This window comes from Terrapene carolina, unplaced genomic scaffold, assembly GCF_002925995.2.
Source record: "Terrapene carolina triunguis isolate 2854851 unplaced genomic scaffold, T_m_triunguis-2.0 Scaffold229, whole genome shotgun sequence".
In the NCBI taxonomy this organism is placed as follows: domain Eukaryota; kingdom Metazoa; phylum Chordata; order Testudines; family Emydidae; genus Terrapene; species Terrapene triunguis.
Genome location: NW_020664580.1, coordinates 1,488,879 through 1,507,695, shown reverse-complemented (window position 1 = coordinate 1,507,695; position 18,817 = coordinate 1,488,879). Strand labels below are relative to the sequence as shown.

Genomic DNA, 18,817 nt, shown 5'->3' with positions numbered 1-18,817 from the left:
CTCTCTGGCTTGCTGCGTGATGGCGTAGTGCGCCGTAAAAGATGTGGATTGAGGACCAGGTGGCCGCTCTACAAATTTCCTGCGTCGGGACGTGGGCCAGGACCACGGCTGAAGAGGCCTGCGCTCTTGTGGAGTGGGCCGTGATAGGCGGGGCTGGTATATTGGCCCGACTGTAGCACTCCTGGATGCAGGTTCTGATCCAAGCCGAGATGCGCTGTGACGTGACCGGGAGCCCTTTCCTACTGTCGGCCACGGTGACGAAAAGTTGGGTCGACTTCCTGAAGGATCTCGTCCTTTCGATATAGAACGCGAGAGCCCTGCGAACGTCCAGAGAATGCAGCCTGCGCTCCTTAGCCGAGGAGTGCGGTTTGGGATAAAACACAGGGAGAAAAATGTCGACCCATGTGAAATGTGGAAACCACCTTAGGCAGGAACGCTGGGTGCGGCCTGAGTTGGACCTTGTCCTTGTGGACGACGGTGTATGGAGGTTCAGATGTTAGAGCTCTGAGTTCCGATACTCTCTGGGCTGATATGATAGCCACCAAGAACACGACCTTATATGAGAGGTATAACAGCGAGCATGAAGCCAGCGGCTCGAATGGGGGCCCCCCGTGAGGAGAGACAGGACCAAATTGAGGTCCCAAGCAGGGACAGGTTGACGGATGTGCGGGAACAATCTGTCAAGGCCCTTAAGGAATCGTCCAACGAGTGGGTTCGCAAACACTGAGGTCCCCCCGTCTCCAGGGTGGAACGCGGAGATTGCAGCAAGATGTACTCGAACCGACAAGAGAGTTAGTCCCAGATGTCTCAGATGTAGCAAATAGTCCAATATGAGAGGGACCGGGGCGAGCAAGGGGGCCTGACCCCATTGTGTAGCCCAGAGGGAGAAGCGCTTCCACTTGGCCAAGTAAGCGGTCCTTGTTGAGGGCTTCCTGCTGCCCAACAGGACTTGTCTGACCTGATGAGAGCATCGTAACTCCACTGGGTTTAGCCATGGAGCATCCAAGCTGTAAGGTGGAGCGACTCCAGGTTCGGGTGAAGGAGGCGACCGCGATCCTGCGTGATCAAGTCCGGTAGTTGGGGCAACCTGAGTGGAACCCTCGTAGACATGTGTAGGAGAGACGTGTACCAGTGCTGTCGCAGACACGCAGGCGCTATCAGGATGAGTCGAGCGTGATCCCTGCGGGCCTTGAGGATTACCCTGTGAATCAAGGGAATCGGGGGAAAGGCATAAAAAAGCCCGTCTGCCCAAGAGAGGAGAAAAGCGTCTGATAGGGACCCCTGACTGCGTCCCATGAGGGAGCAGAATTGACGACACTTCCTGTTCTCGTTGGAGACAAACAAGTCCACCTGGGGATGACCCCAGAGTCGGAAAATTGAGAGAACTATATCCCAGCGGATAGACCACTCGTGGCCCTGGAACGAGCAGCTGAGGGCGTCCGCGAGCGCGTTGTGCGTGCCCAGGAGGTAGGATGCTGTCAGGTGAATTACATTCTGTACGCAAAAGTCCCATAATGCGAGGGCCTCCTGGCAAAGGGGAGAGGAGCAAGCACCACCCTGTTTGTTAATATAAAACATCGTTGGAGTATTGTCTGTGAGGACAGAAACACACCTGCCTGCCAGCTGGGACTTGAATGCTATGCATGCGAGGCGTACCGCTCACAATTCCCTGACATTGATGTGCAGTGACAGATCCTCCCGCAACCAAAGACCTCGTGTTCTGAGGTGGCCCAGATGTGCACCCCATCCCCGATCCGATGCGTCCGTTACCAGGGATAGGGAGGGTTCGGGGTCCAGGAAAGGAACTCCCGCGCAGACCACCCGCCCGTCTAGCCACCACTGAAGGGAGTCCAAGACCGGCAGAGGTAACGTCACCACTAATTCTAGGGAGTCCCTGACTGGCCAATAAACCCGTGCCAACCAAGATTGGAGTGGGCGCAGTCTGAGCCTGGCGTGTCTCACCACGTAGGTACATGCTGCCATGTGTCCTAGTAATTTGAGGCAGCTTCTTACTGTGGTGGTAGGGTAACTTTGGAGGCCAAGAATGATGTTGGATATAGTTCGGAATCTGGCCTCTGGGAGATATGCCCTGGCTTGTGTCGAGTCCAGAACTGCTCCTATGAATTTGATTTTTTGAGTTAGAGACAGTGTGGACTTGGCCTCGTTGAGTAAGAGGCCGAGTGAGCAGAAGGTCTGCCTGATGAAGACCACCTGAGCCTTCACTAGTGCCTTGGTCCTGCCCTTGATGAGCCAATGGCCCAGGTAGGGAAATACCTGGATCCCGTGTCTGCGCAGGAAGGCTGCCACAACTGCCATGCACTTCGTGAAGACCCTTGGGGCTGCTGACAGACCAAAGGGCAGAACCGTAAACAGAAGATGAGCGTTGCCCACGAGAAACCTGAGGTAATGCCTGTGCTGAGAGATTATCGCGATATGAAAGTATGCATCCTTTAAGTCGAGGGCGGCATACCAGTCTCCTGGATCCATGGAAGGAATGATGGAGGACAGGGAGACCATGCGGAACTTGAGTTTCCTCACAAACTTGTTGAGACGCCGCAAGTCCAGAATAGGTCTGAGGCCCCCTTTCGCTTTCGGAATTAGGAAATATCGAGAGTAGAAGCCCTTGCCCCTTAGCTCCTGCGGAACCTCCTCCACTGCCCCTGAAGCGAGGAGGGGCTGAACTTCTTGAAGTAGAAGTTGCTCGTGAGAGGGGTCCTTGAAGAGGGATGGGGAGGGGGGCTGGTGGGGCGGGAGGGAGGAGAACTGGATAGAATATCCCTCCTCTACCGTGCGCAGCACCCAAGCATCCGATGTGATCTGGGTCCACGCACGATAGAAGGGGGACAGGCGTGACGAAAAAGGTAAGGTTGGACGGATCCAGGGTTCTGACTGGGAGGTCGTCCTCGACCAAGCCATCAAAATGGTGGTCTAGGCCCATGTAGGCCTTGGTTGGGCAGATGACTGTCTGAAAGGCTGCTGTTGTTGCCTCCTCCTGCCTGTTCTCGGCCTTCTGCGCGAGGCATTCCCTCGATTTTGAGGCTGGTACGGTCGAGGGGCCTGCGGCGGCCTGAACTGCCTACGCTGGGTAACAGGGGTGTGTAGGCCTAAGGAATGGAGGGTGGTCCGCAAATCCTTTAGGCTATGGAGCCTCTTATCAGTCTTTTCTGAGAACAGCGTAGGCCCTTCAAAGAGCAGGTCCTGGATCGTTTGTTGGACCTTGTGAGGGAGGCCGGAAACTTGAAGCCAGGCCCCGCGCCTCATGACCACATCAGTTGCCAACGTGCGTGAGGCTGAATCGGCCGCGTCCAAGGCCGCCTGGAGGAAAGCACGGGTAATCAATCTTCCCTCGTCAACCAGGGCCGAAAACTCGGTTTGAGAGTCCTGTGGGAGGAGGTCTGTGAACCTAGACAAAGCCGAGCACGTGTTGTGTCCATACCGGCTCACTATGGCTTGCTGATTGGCAATGCGCAACTGCAAGCCCCCCATTGAATATACCTTGCGCCCGAACAGGTCCAACTTTTTAGCCTATTTTTAGGAGTAGCCCCCTGGAAACCCTGGCGTTCCCTCTGGTTGGCCGCATCTACCACTAGGGAGTCCGGTGGGGGGGGGGGGGTGTATAAAGATGTTCATACCCCTTGGTTGGAACAAAATATCGCCTCTCAGTCCTTTTGGTCGTAGGGGCCAATGAGGCTGGAGTTTGCCACAAGATGCGGGTTGCGTCCGTAATGGTCTTTATGAGAGGTAGGGCTACCCTAGACGGACCTGACGGGGCCAGGATGTCAATCACGGGATCTGGGTCCACCTCGATCTGCTCAGTCTGTATCGAGAGGCTCTGGGCCTCTCGAGTAAGGAACTGTTGAAGGATCCTATTGTCCTCTAGGGCCGGTGCCGCTGAAGTTCCCGCTACTGCCTCGTCCGGAGATGAAGAGGAAGATGTCCCATGCAGGGGCCCTTCATCTACCACGTTTCCCTCTGTGAGGGCCTGCGGCACATGGTACTCAGGCTGCGCGGCCGGTGCGGGCTCAAGATGCAGCACCGCGGCCGGTACCGGGGTTGCCACCGAACGACGAGGAATGCTGGACAGTGCCTGCGCTGTTGGGAGCAAAGTCCCCGTCGGTGCCGTTGTTTGACCAGGGGGTGCCGTGTCCCCTTGTGGCACACTCCTGTCAGACGGCGGTGCCGGTGGCGGTGGCATTAGCGGCAGGGCCGCAGACATTGAGGAAACAGAAGCGGTTCGTGAGCGGGGCCCGTACGCCTGACCCACTGACTGATGGTAGGGCCACGGCATCCAGAACGGCCACTGTGGGGGCGGTTGCTGATGCCACTGCGGTGGGTACGGATGAGTACTCGTACGCAAGGACGATTGCCTGCTCCTCGATCTGTTAGAGCGGTACGAGTCCGCCTCTGAGTCAGAAGTCTCCGAATATGAGAACATAGGAGGCGCGGTACCCACTGTCGCCGGAGGGGATGCTTGCACCGGTGCCGCTAACGTGGCGCGGCGTGGAGAGCGCGGTGAGCGCATCGCCGGTTTGCCCCTAGAGTGGTAATGGGGCTGAGCAGTAATCGGAGGTTCTCTGCACCGGTGCGGCGACGCCGGCACCGGGAGGCTCAAGAGATCTGATGCGGCCTCAAACGCCTCCGGCGTCGATGGGAGGTGCACCTTCTCCATCGTGTCCGGGGATCTATGCCTTTCCAGACTCGACCTTGCCCTCTCCGGGGCGGGAGTCAACAGGATGGCCGGATGGGTCTGCAGCGCGAGTTGTCCTGTAACACTCGTGGACGGTGCCGGACCTTTAGCGTCCCGGTGGGGAGATTGTTCCCTCAGCGGCCTGTTCTTTTTAACCGGCACTGGCGATGGAGAGCGGCGTCTTGTAGAAGATGGTTTCTTCTTATGCGCTGACTCTCTCCGGTGCCGGGGTTTCGGGGCTTTGGCCTCATGACTTATCTCCGGTGCCAGGGCACTGCGCACCGAGGATGAAGTGCTGGGTGCCGGCTCAGAAGGCCCGGGATCCAATTGCGGCCGCAGTGCCGCCTCCATTAGGAGGACTTTAAGTCTCTGCTCTCTATCTTTGAGAGTCCTGGGGCGAAAAGCCCTGCAGATAATGCACCTATCCCTTTGATGGGTCTCTCCGAGGCACCTTAAGCACGAAGAGTGCGGGTCACTCTTCGGCATAAATTTCCCGCAGTCCCGGCAGAGTTTGAACCCTGGGGACCCGGGCATGCCCCAGCAGGGCGACGAAAAAGTGGGGAACCCCCCCCCCCCACTAATCTAACTAGCGAACACTAAACAAACTAACTAATTATTTACAAGAACTACAGAACACTGCCACGATTGCTGAAGAGCAAGCGAAGTTCCAGCTAGCCGTCACCGGCGATAAGAAGGAACTGAGGGGGTGGGGGGTCGGCTGGCCCCTATATACAGCGCCATGAGGGCGCCACTCCAGGGAGCGCCGGAGCTGACCCTACGGACGCTGCTATAGTAAAATCTTCCGGTTGGCGTGCACGCGGCGCGCACATACCTGCTTGGAATGGACATGAACAATCACTCAAAGAAGAACTAGCTGTTTTTTAAAAGCAGAAAGAAAATCAGACAATGTCTGCTTTCCTTCAAAATTTGTTGTATTTTTTTTTTTTTTTTTTTAAATTGAAAAGCTGAAATTAGTCTGCCAAAACCTGAACATGGATGGGGTTTCAGAAGAGTGTGGCCAAATAGTTGCTGCTTGTTGTGTTTGAAACAACAAAACAATAAAAAAATTCTGCTTAAAAAAAATCCAAAACTTTTGAACCACCTCAGCTTGTGACCAAACGCCTGAGCCCATCCTGTCAGAGATTTTTCCAGGTTTCTGATACTCTGCTGGCTTCTTTGACTCATATCTGTCTCCATAACTTTGGGTTCATTTAGGTTAGAACATAAGAATGGCCATACTGGGTCAGACCAAAGGTCCATCGAGCCCGACAGTGGCCAATGCCAAGTTCCCCAGGAGGGAGTGAACCTAACAGGTAATGATCAAGTGATCTCTCTCCTGCCATCCATCTCCACCCTCTGACAAACAGAAGCTAGGGACACCATTCCTTACCTATCCTGGCTAATAGCCATTAATGGACTTAACCTCCATGCATTTATCTATTTCCTAGAGACTGGCTCCATGGGGTCCCTCACAAACTGGAGACTGTTACTGTGGGTTTGTCTTTAGTATAGCTTATGTACATACTCCACGAACTGAGCATTTGAGCTTGTTCCAGAATCTGGGATGAGCCTATGTTTTGAGCATTTCAGTTTTCACAATAGCACATGCATGTGAATTAAATTAAATTGCTAAAATTAAATTAACCCAGGGGGTCTCAAACTGGGGGTTGGGACCCCTCAGGGGGTCATGAGCTGTCAGCCTCCACCTCAAACCCTGCTTTGCCTCCAGCATTTATAATAGTGTTAAATTTATAAGGGGGGGGGGGGGGGGTCGCACTCAGAGGTTTGCTATGTGAAAGGGGTCACCAGTACAAAAGTTTGAGAACCACTGAATTAACCCCTCTGGAGCCTCGGGGAATGGGGGGGGGGGGGGGGGAAGGGTCTCCCTTGGTAGGGTTGGGAAGGAGATAGGTGGTGTAGGATATTGCTCTTCTCATGTGATCCCTCCCCCATGGCTCTCTTGACTATCACTGTTAATCTAAAGTGGCTAATTTTAATTAATCTAAAGTGGCTAATTTTAAATGAAGCTACCCTCCCGACATGAATCTCCCTATGGCACGGAAATTAAATGTAGACTATAATTTGGCATTTGAGAAGTGAAAGGGATGGTAGCCCTAAGGGAAAAGATAACAGCTTGGTTTTGTGTTTTAAATAGATGTCTGCAAGCCTCAAACTGCTTAATGAGCTTTAGGGTAGGAAAGGCAGTTCCTCCCCAAACAGCCTGGCCCTGCCCCCTATCCGACCCCCACCCACTTCCTGCCCCCCGACTACCCCCCCTCAGAATCCCCGACCCATCCTGCTCCTTGTCCCCTGACCTCCCCTGAGACGACACCCCCCCACCACCACCACCCCAGGACCCCACCCCCCACGAACCCCCCAACCCCTATTCCCACACACACACACCCCCGGGTCCTGACAGACCCCCGGAACGACCATGATCCAACCCCTGTTTCCTGACCACCCCCCCTTCCCCGAACCTCTGCCCCCTCCCTGTCCATCCCTGGGACTCCCTGCCCCTTATCCAACCCCCCACCAGCCCCGGCCCCCTTACCATGCCACTTACCCCCTCCTCCCCCCTCTCCCAGAGCCTCAGCGCACCGCGTCCAGGAGCAGCCCTGGACAGCGCTGCAGCGGCGTGGCTCCAACAGGACCTAAGCTTCCGCTGCTCGGCCACAGCTTGCAGCCCCGCCCCCTTACCACGTGGCTCTGAGCGGGAGGAGCTCAGGCCCCGCTGGAGCCATGCCACTTTAGCTCTGTCAGGACCGCTCCTGGAGGCGGCGCGCTGAGGGATGGGGGAAGGCGGAGGCAGGGGGAGCTGCCGACGTTCTCGTGGGGGCCCCTGCGGGGCCCGGTGCAAAACTGCCCCACATGCGCCCCCCCAGCGGCCCGTTGAGAAACGATGGTCTCCCGTTAATTCTGTATAATATAGGATAAAAACACATAATGAGACCAGATTTCACGGTCTGGGATGAGTTTTTTATGGCTGTGAATTTGATAGACCCCTACTCATGGAGCTTGAATCTAGGCTTAGCCAAGCTGATGGATTCCCCTTTGAGCATCTGGTGATATGCTCCATATTGCACTTTTCTATGAAGGTGGCATTTTTGGTGGCCGTTATGTCAGTCAGAAGAGGGGGGGAATTGAGGGTGCTTGGTGTCAGATTCTCTGCATACAGTTTTCTACACAAAGTTTACCTTCATCTTCACCCAAGGCTTCTAACTAAGGAGGCTTTCGGTTTTCATATTAACTAATGAGGCTTTGTGAAAAAGCTCAGTGAAGGTGAGAGATTTCATATTCTAGATGTTCAAGTTTTCTTTTAATCTCGACTGGACTAAGCCTTTTGGGTCTTGACACAGCTGTTCATCATGTTTGCACGCACAATGAAAGGCTGTCCATTATCCACTTGACTATCCAGTTGTATTTGGTTATGTTACTAGTTGGCTAACATGATGCATCTGGATAGAGCACTGGGTCATTTGACTAGGTCCTCAGAAGATTCTGTAGCCTTTCTGGATTACTTTCCCACATTAAACATTTGCAGAATGGCATCCTGATCATTAGTCATATGTTTTGCCTCTTTGTATGCAATCTCTCAGTGGTCTAGAAATTATGCCAGTTTTGGATGAGTGTTCCTCCAATCCCTGTTCTAATAGATTCCAAGCCCACCTCCAATTTGGATTACTTGAGTCACCTACAGTAGAATGAGAAAGTAATTTCTTCTTCTGTGAACGATTGCACTAACCTTTCTGTAACTGTTGCTCTTCGAAATGTGTTTCATGTGTCCATTCTATGATTCGCTTTTCTTCCCCCTTTCTATCAGCATCTTTCTGGAAGGAACTGAGGGGGTCAGGAGTGGCTCCACCCTTTATGCCTGCATGCATGAGGCAGTGTAGGGTGCTTGTGCTGCCCCGATAGATACCACTATGGGGGGAAAAACAGTGGGGAAGAGGCAGGGGGAAATAGAAGGTTGTATCCCACTTCAACCATCTTTAGAACCCCATGCATCCAGTGATATGGGCCCAAGTACAAAAGAAATAGGATAGGCGCTTTTTTGGGGGGGGGGGGGAGGAGGAGGAGGAGGAGGAAAGAGGCCATGCAGAGTCAGCTGCATGTATATCAGCCTGCAGAGCTATTCTGGAAATTAACTTGCCCTCCTCCACCAATCGTCTGAAATTCTTGTTTTGTCTCATCTAGAAGCTTGTCAAACTTCAGAATTGCATATCACAGGGTAAAATTGTTGTGCTCCTGCAGAGCTTGTTGGTTTGCAATGTGAAGCTATTACCCTCCTGTGGAATAAAGCTTCCTTCCAAAGAGGTCTAGTTTCTTTGCTTCCTTTTGTTTGTTGGTGTCAATGCATCCCCTTTCATTAGCTGCAGATACTACCAGAAAGCCCAGAGGGGGACTGTTGTCAAAAAAAAGTTTGACCTGTTAAGAGGGGATATAATACCGCCTTTCTGCTCTTTTTGCAGTAGGTGGCAGAGATGATAGAGTCTGCCATAAAACCTTAGTAGACTCTAGAATAGCCATAATAAGCAGAGCTCTCCTCAATGGAGGCACTAATATTAAAGTGTCCACAAGCCTGTTGGACTTTTCCTGGACCTGCTCTGGATGAGTGTCCAGAGCCAAAGCCATGTGTCACAACTCCTACCCGGCTTTGGGGGTCATTTGGTGGTGGAGAAATAGGCTCTGCCACGACAGCCTCATCAGGAGATGAGGAGGAGGATGCCAATGGCTCTTGGGGATGATCCCATTGCAACTCTTTTCAGGATAGCTTGTGAGACGGCTCCTATCCCTGCAGATGCCAGGCCCACTATTGAGGGTGAACTGCTTATGGCACTGACATTCTTAGCAACCAGCAGAGGAAGTAGGTTGGGAAGGATGTGGGGGTGCTCTGGATTGAGAAGGGAACCCCAACAGCTTCCAAAAAGGCCACTGATATGACCCTGGTCCAAACGTGAGCAGACCAAGGGTCGTTGTGGTATGCTCAATGCTAGAGCTGAGGCTGAAATCAGGGTGGGCAGGCACTGCACACAGGCTGCTGGATGTGTCCAGGCTGACATGCACATGAACACTTCAGAATCTGAAGAATCCACTCCTTCAGACCCTGGATGTGCTATCCTCATCAATACCACAGAAGCAGGCTCAGATTCTGGAAAAGGGGATACCTGCGAGATCATCTGTGGCTTTCCCCCTAGACAGCACCATTTTAATCAGTACACTAATTGTCAAATCCAGTAGTCCCCCATGGTGCAGAGGGTAGCTGTGAGTGTTGGTACCTTCAGTGCTGGTGCCAAGCGAGAATTGTGAATTGCAGGGAAAGGCAGTACCAAGAGATACAACAACTCTCTCATAGCCACAAACTCCTCAGGAGCAGAAAGTATTGGGAAGTCATTCTGATTTTGTGGCACTAGGATCTGAGGCAACAACAGTGAAGCAACTCCCAAAGTGCCTGATCTCAACAGGCCTGACCTGGGCTCTGCAGTCAGTTATTTCCCGTTTTGAGGCTCATTCTGGGGAGCGCCTCCTTTCTGAGCCCAGCTCCAAGTCCTTGGTAGAGCCTCCGATCTTGAGGGACTGCTACTGAGTCCTTAGATGACATGCAGTACCTCTTTGGCATGAATTAAATCCATCCATCTGTCTTGGACAGCCATAGCAGGAAGAGCACTGCTGACGGATACAAAGACACTCCATACCCAGACTTGGGTGCGTGTGACTCTGATGGAGGAAGGAGCATAATTCCAATAGCCCGTACTTCAGTCTAAGTGCCCTGTTCTTTTTGGATTGGGACGTTAACCTTTTACAGCTAACTGCACCTGTCCCTATCGTGAGGCTCTCCCAAGCATGTAAAGCAGCTGGGGTGTGGGTCACTAACCGGCTCTGGCTTGCCACAAGAGTCTGAAGCCTAGAGAATGAGGCATAACTCCAGCACCAAGACCATTATCAGGAGGAAAAGTCAAAAACCATTATTATTAAAAAAAAAACCACACACCTCAGCTAAGCCAAAACTAACTACTCTACACCAATGGGTAAAACTATAATATCTATAATGAGATAGAGAAGATACTTGCACAGGCAATAGAAAAGAACCAAGGGGGAGGAGAGGTCGGAGGCAGCTCCACCCTTTATGCCTATGTACAGTGCGTAAGGCAAGTGATACCAAGTGATACCGCTTTCAAAGTGAATTTTGGGTGGTGACCTGACTACCTAAATCCTGTCTAAAAAGGCAGTCAGCCCTTCTTCCTAGGCTCTCAAAGCATTCTACGAACTCAGCAAGACTCACCATCCTTATGAAAAGGGTAGTTATCTCTATTTTACAAATAAGAAAACATGCATAAAAGTTACCATGGACACCACAGGCAGCAGTAGTACTGGGGCCTCAGCACTCTGACTCTAATCATGTGGGACAGGAAGCTCCAGAGCTTCCTCCTGGGGCCAAGCTTTTAAAAGTCTCTTAGAACAGAAGCAGGACTTCACAAACCAAGTTGATAGCACCAGGCCACTAATCTGGATTTTTAGTTTTGCCAGGAATTGAGAACATGAGGGAGAAAAGGAAAGACGGCCATGGTGTCTAAAGGAAAGGAGAACGTAGCAAAATTACACTAAGAAAAAGTCTTAATTGGAGAAGAAAAAAAGGTTATCAAGGGCAATAATTTTTAAAAGATAAAGCAGAATAGGGAAGGGAATTAGTAAGTTTTATACATAAAATATGCAAGATGAAAACGAGGTATGTGCAAATAACGACAGCCAATATGAGCTGCAACAGTGTTTTAAGTGGTGAACTCTTTGGGGCAAGTATTGGTCTTTTTTTATATATATATATATAGCTCCCATAGAAATCAGGGTATTTATAACTTATGAAAAATGACTTACTGAAGGTCATAAAGTATCTAAATTGACAGCCCTAGGTATATCATACACAGGACAACTTTCATAATGTGACCCATTTTATACTCCTTTCTCAGCCAAAACTTCCAATGAAAGAGCATTTCTCCTAAAGAATAAGTACAGAATAGAACTGGTTTACTGAGCCACTAATTGTAAATGTTAACAAGTTATAAGAAGTCACTCAGAGGGTTCCAACTAAAGAGGAAGAAACATGGTTCTCCTTTGCAGTGCCAATGCCAAGAAATGGGTCATCCAACTTCACAATTAACTACTCCCAAGACAGCGTTCAAACCAGATAGAAACAAGACCTCAGATCATTTATTTAACTTGATATCTTACATGTAAAATTATTCTGTTTTCATCTGTGTTTTTGTGAACCAGAAGAAAGTTAAACTTTAAAAACCGACACCCTTAATTCTGTTATGTTTCTTGGATTGCCTCTATGAAAGAAAGCAATAGCAAGGTGTATTTAAAAACATTTAAAATGAAGTTAAAAATTCACACACTCATACTCTTCCATCTGCTTCCCCACACTAATACAGGTTCTCCCCCCCCCCCCCATCCCCAATAAGCTCTCTAATGGGAGAGTTTTAGTAACATGAATTTATATGTTCTGTTATCACATCTTAAAAACAAAAACAAAACATCTATACCAGTTTTATTTCAAACAAGAAAAAGATAATTCACTTAACTGCTATGTGTGGTTCCTAGATTAAGTCTAGGCAACACTAAAAAGAAAAGAGAGTTAGAAAACAACTTCTTTTACAGGAATATTTCTATTAAGGCACTGTTGCTGAGGGATGTGAAAAATACCCCCGAATGACAACACATTTGACAAAAAGCGCCGGTGTGGACAGTGTCCAACAGCGGCTGCCGAAGCTACTGCCCCTCATTTGGGGCGATTTTATTGTGTCATTAGGAGAGTTCTCTCTGGGTAACAAACAGTGGCTACTGCAGCCGCACAGCCACACCACTGTAAGGTGCGCAGTGTAGATATAGTCTAAGTGATAGCCCAAAGTTTGAAAACCAAATCTAGTACAAAACAGACACAGGGTTCAATTCTTAGGTTTAGTACTTGTATAGGACTAGAGCAGGGGTAGGCAACCTATGGCATGCGAGCTGATTTTCAATGGCACTCACACTGCCCAGGTCCTGGCCACCGGTCTGGGGAGGCTCTGCATTTTAATTTAATTTTAAATTAAACTTCTTAAACATTTTGAAACCTTATTTACTTTACATACAACAATAGTTTAATTATATATTATAGACTTACAGAAAGAGACCTTCTAAAAAGGCTTAAAATGTATTACTGGCACGCGAAACCTTAAATTAAAGTGAATAAATGAAGACTTGGCACACCACTTCTGAAAGGTTGCCGGCCCCTGGACTAGAGTGTCATTATGGCTGACCTCCATAAAAATTACATCATAGGCAGATTAACTCTGAAAATTGTACCTTCTCTGCAAGTGATCAGAAAGCATACATACAAATGTTTTCTACTATCACTATCTTTTCTTGATCATTCAGCACACATTAATGAAGCCGGTGACTTAGAAAGATCCCACTTTCTACAGGATCACTTAATGGCTCAGCTGAAACAGAATGCCCTGTCACTTAAGCACTTACCAGCCTGTATGCCCAGGGAAAGGTTCAGAGCTCAGAGTGGTCGGTCTTTCTGTAAATATTGTCTAGCAGATAGAATTATTTTCTACATAATGTAAACTTGAAACAGGCACAGTTAAGAAGATTAAGTTGCTCAAAAGCTGCTATGTCTGTCCAAGAAAGCCAGAAGCAACAAGGTATTTAACTTCATGCTTTCTTCATGGCTTCCATGTCACAAAACCTTTATTTTCCTCAAATTAACTTATCCTCATTGTGCAAGACAACTTTAGGCAGAATACAAATTACACTATTATTGCTCAAGGTTAAGTTTAAGATGTTACTCATCTTCTGCAGAGAAACCATAAACAATTTAGGTAAAACCCAGACTGTAAGGCAGGTCTCAGAGTCACATACCACCTAACACTGATTGCAAAAGAAAAAAAGTCTTGAAGCTTTCCAAGTTTCAATTTAAGAAAAAAAGTGTAACAAAAAAGTTACAAAATGTATGCAATATACTAGAAGTATTGCTTTTTTGCCTAAGTAGTAACTCAGTAAAATAAAAAAAAGAAAGACTATGCATATGGATTTTATATATGTATGTATGTACACACACACACACACACACACACACACACACACACACACACACACACACACCTCTTTGTGTTCATTATTGTAATTTGCTGGGTTACAGAAAGCAGGTATATGAAGATTATGTAACTAAGCAGGTCTATGGCTGTTAATAAATATCTCATTTAGTAACGTTAAAACAAAGTACCACTACCAAACATATCACATTTGCTATTTGGAGAATTCAAGGCACAATTTTGCTATTGTCTTTAGTTCCCTAAAATCACAAAGCAGCTCCTGCAATATCCTTCACATATATTGTTCTGACATGAGATCTACAGCAGGAGTCTGCTGGGGGAAGAGAGAGAGAGCCCAAAGAGCCAGGTAAACATTTTAGTATGCTGTACTTATTTATAAAATGCGTATTTTGTACCGTGTGGGAACAAATGTAAGGTGCTTAAGTACAAGGCACAGATTTGCAACTTAAACAGTATTTAACCTAACCAATCACCCAAGCCAGATCTGATCTAGGGTGACCAGATAGCAAGTGTGAAAAATCGGGATGGGGGGGTAATAGGAGCCTATATAAGAAAAAGCCCCCAAAATCGGGACATCTGGTCACCCTAATCTGATCACATATCTGGTGTGCATGAGCACATAATACCAGCGTATTGCAAGCGGATGTCTAACTGAGCTAGAAGTGACTCTACTTCAGGAGACTCAAGAAAAAAAGTGTTTTTACCTTCCCTAGCTGGAACATGCAACATGTAGTTCCACCGCTGATGCTAACTCCCCTCCGCACATTTGTAAATCACATTGAAACAGTTACATTGTGACAATAAGCCTGCAGCACATAATAGATTTTCCCCGTTTCGGTTACAAAAACGGGATACCTCGGAAAGGAGGCGGAAGTTTTCAGGAAAGACATTTTATCCAACTGGCCCAAGTCTTTATATCAGGGTCAAAGGGTCTGCTCCAGCCACCCAAACCCCAGATCACGAGTAGGGAACGAGAGCGAATGTTGCCAGTGCGGTCACAGCCGAGCCGGGTCCAGCACCCCCGGGCTCCCCAGACCCCATCGGCCGGGAGCAGAGACGCTGGGGGCAGGCGGCTCAGGACCGGATGCAGCGCGTGACGCGAGGCGCTCGCGGCGCTGCCCCGGGGCCAGGGGCGCAGATAGCGGGTTACAAGACTGCGGGTGCTGCCGCCGGAAGGGGACGGCCGCCGGCGCGCTCGGTGCCCTTTTCACCCCGCTCCCGGACAGCGGAGGGAGGAGCCGCTGCGGACCCCCCGGACCCCCACCATGGGATCGGCCCGGCCCGGCCACGTTTCTCAACGGCATCAGTCCTCGCGGCTGCTCTGCGCGGACCCAGAGCCGCCGGGCTCGGCCAACAAAGGCAGGCGAGCTCCGGGCTCCGCCCGACCGGCCCCTGCGCCATGTTGTTGAAAGGAGCCGGCGGGGACCCGCGGAGCCGCCCCCCCGCCCCGTTACTCACCCGCCGCCCCCGGCAGCAGCAGCGCCGCGGCCGCCAGCCAGAGGAAGGCCCAGGGCCGCGGAGGGGCCGTTAGCTCCATGGCGCCGCCCGCTCGCGCCAAGGTTCGGCCCCGAGTCGTCCCCGCCGCCGCTTCTCAGACTCACTCGCCCTTGCGGCCACTATATAATGTAGCTGACACACAGGCGCCTCCTGATTGGCCGCCCCCGCCCCTAGCCCCGCCTCCTAGGCAGCTGCAGACATTCCGAACAACAACAAGAGTCTGGAGAATACAACCGGCTCGGCGCGAGGCCAAGGGGGCGGGGCGGGGCGGGGCGGGGAGCGCGAAGCGGGGTGAGTGACACAGGGGAGCGTCTCCCTCCCCCTGGGCGGGCGCGCGCGCGGACAAGGGTCCAGCCAGCCTGTCCCTGCGCTGTGGGCCCGGCCGTAGGGCACGTGCGGGGGCTGGGGCGCTTCGCGCTCGGGCGGAGTGTGGACGGGATAGAGCCACCTCTGCCCTGTCGCTCCCTCCTGCTCACACGGACCGAGACAGGGAGCTCGCTCCGCCTTCAGCGTGAACCAAGGGAGCCAAAGCCGGGCCTGGTACTGGGCAGGGGAGCAGGGCCGCCGGAGCTAAGTAAGGAGGCGACAGAGATGGAGCAGGGCTGGAGGCTGCCCTGGGAACACGCTGAACAGAGAGGGGGGAGAGATTGTGCACACCCAGCAAGTAAAGCTTTCAGCAGTGCTCGAGGCTCGAGCACTGTCTAAAGAGGACAGCACCCAGAGAACTTTCCCCCTAACGTAGGAAGAGCCCAGCATCATAGCAAATCAGATTTACAGAAAGCAAGGAAATTCCTGAATAAGTCCTTGCAGCCATACATCTATCACTGGGCATTCTTTTGTAAATCTTAAAGTATGGAAGGCACCAGGTAAGGTTACAATTAGGACCTACCAAATTCACTTCCACTATTGAACACAAAAAAAACAGTGGCCAGCTCTCAGGCACACTTAAACTTGTCTTGAAAATGCTGCAACATCAAAGAGCTTATCTCCACTACAACCTTAAACTGAGTATTGCCACTACCTAAGGCTATGTCTACACTACAGCCTACGTCAGCATAAATGTGTGGGAATAAACCACCCCCCTGAGGGACCTTAGGGCTGGTCCACACTGGGGCGGGGGATCGATATAGGAAACGCAACTTCAGCTACGAGAATAGCGTAGCTGAAGTCGACGTTTCCTAGATCGAACTAAATTTACTTACTTCGGGTCCATGCGGCGCAGGCAGGCTCCCCTGTCGACAGCGCTTCCTCCTCTCGGCGAGCAGGAGTTCCGTAGTCGACGGGGGAGCGCTTCTGGGATCGATCTATCGCGTCCAGATGAGACGCGATAAATCGATCCCAGAAGATCGATCTCTACCCGCCGAATCAGGCGGGTAGTGTGGACCAGCCCTAAGTCACATCAACATAAGTGCTCGTGTGCACAGTGCTATGTTGGCAGAAGACCCTCTCCTGCCGACAGCTTCTGATGCTTGTGGAGGTGATTTTTTTATGTTGATGGGCTGGCATAGAGCATCTTCACCAGATGCAGTACAGCTGCGCCACTGCAGTGCTGTACGTATAGACATGGGCTAAAGTTTCATGCACACACAAAATCTCTTAATTTGTCAGTGTTTCCTCTAATTTTTCACACCCATGTGTGGAATAAATTTTGCTATGTGCACATAAAATTCATGTGGCGGGGTGGGGCTGAGGGGTTCGGAGTGTGGGAGCTGGGGCCGAGGTTTAGGGTGCAGGAGGGTGAGGGCTCTGGTTGGGGGTGCAGGCTCTGGGGTGAGCCTGGGGGATGAGGGACTTGGGGTGCACTGGGGCTCCCCAGGGTTACAGTGGGGAAGAGAGTACTCCCCCCAGCTCTCTCTCCCTGCAGCAGCACCTGGGCTTGGTGGGAGAGGCACCTCTCCCCTGGCCACAGCAGGTCCAGGGCCTGTGGAGAGGCATCTCTCCCCACTGCAGCCCTGAGTGCCTGCATAATGCTTAATAGGCAGCTGCACGGCCACACAGCTTAGAGGGAACTTAGATTTGAGTGTAGTGCTGCTTTTAACTCAAGCTGGCTGACCATCTGTGGTATACGCTGACGCTCCAGTGAGGGCAAGGTGTCAGCTGCTAATACAATACAGGTGCAGGCTCTAGCGTCACTCTGATGCTGCTAGTCCTCCATTTCCTTCCCCAAACTCCACCCCTGCCTCAAGTTCACCCAGAAAGGGCAGACAAGTTCTCCCACAAATCACTGGGGAAGAATTCATACATTTATCTAACTTACTGCAACACAAAGAACAGTGTTATATACACTCCATAAGTCTTAGCGCCATATACAAGAGAATAGTGCCACCAGCAAGGATGCAGCAGCTCAAATATTATTTCAGTGTGACTGTTTTTGCTCACGCTAGACCAGGGGTTCTCAAACTTCATTGTACCGTGACCCGCTTCTGACAACAAAAGTTACTACACGACCCCAGCGGGAGAGGGGAACCAAAGCCTGAGCCCACCCGAGTCCCACAGCCCGAGGCAGGAGGGCCAAAGCCTGAGCCTACCACCCCAGGCAGGAGGGCTAAAGCCAAAGCCCAAGGCCTTCAACCCCAGGTAGGAATCTGTAACCCGAGTCCCGCCACCCAGGGCTGAAGCCCTTGGGCTTTGGTCCTGGGTGGTGGGGCTCAAGCTTCAGTTTTGACCCTGGGCAGTGGACTCGGGCTTCGGCCCCGGGCCCCAGCAAGTCTAATGCCAGCCCTGGTGACCCCCATTAAAAAGGGGTCGTGACCCACTTTGGGGTCCCAACCCACAGTTTGTAGAAAATTGTTGATGCTCGCAACCCAACATAGCTGGGGATGAGGGGCTTGGGGTGAGGGAAGGGCTCAGGGCTGGTTAAGAGGGTGGGGGTGAGGGCTGTGGTGTAGGGCCAGAAATGAGGGGTTCAGGGAGTGGGAGGGGGCTCTGGGCTGGGGCAGGGGTTGGGGTGCAGGAGGGGGTCAGGGCTCTGGGCTGGGGGTGCAGGTTCTGGAGTGGGGCCGGGGATGAGGGGTTTGGTGCAGGAAGCAGTTCCAGGTTTGGGGGAGCTCAGGGCTGGGGCGTGGGATTGGGGCACAGGGTTGGGGTGTGGACTTACCTCCGGCAGCTCCAAGTCAGTGGTGCAGCTGGGGTGCAGAGGCAGGCTTCCCGCCTGTCCTGGCACCGTGGACCGCACTGCGCCCTGGAAGCAGCCAGCAGCAGGTCCTAGGTGGAGGCGTGCAAGTGGCTCCGCGTGACTCTTGTCTGCAGGCACCACCCCCCTCAGTTCCCATTGGCCAGTTACTGGCCAAGGGGAATGTGGAGCCGGTGCTCGGGGCAGGGGCAGCGCACAGAGCCCCATAGCCCCCCAGCCTAGAAGCCAGGCCCGCTACTGGCCACTTCCGGGGCGCAGCGCAGTGTTGCAACAGGTAGGCACTAGCCTGCCTTAGCTGGGCAGCACTGCCGAGGGGACTTTTAACATCCCGGTCGGTGGTGCTGACCAGAGCAACCCAGTGCCTGACATGCCGCAATTCAGTACTGGGTCATGACCCTAACTTTG

At 51.6% G+C, this 18,817-nt stretch overlaps 1 protein-coding gene across 1 annotated transcript in view; it reads right to left on the bottom strand.

Moving 5' to 3' along the window:
• The window catches only part of TGFBR1 (transforming growth factor beta receptor 1), a 74,635-nt gene extending 59,262 nt beyond the window's left edge, over positions 1–15,373 (bottom strand). The window contains exon 1 of the mRNA XM_024197574.3: positions 15,241–15,373. Coding sequence (XP_024053342.1) covers positions 15,241–15,319 — 79 coding nt within the window. The 5' untranslated portion in view covers positions 15,320–15,373. The remainder of the gene's footprint in view (positions 1–15,240) is intronic.
• Positions 15,374–18,817: the final 3,444 nt, after the last annotated feature.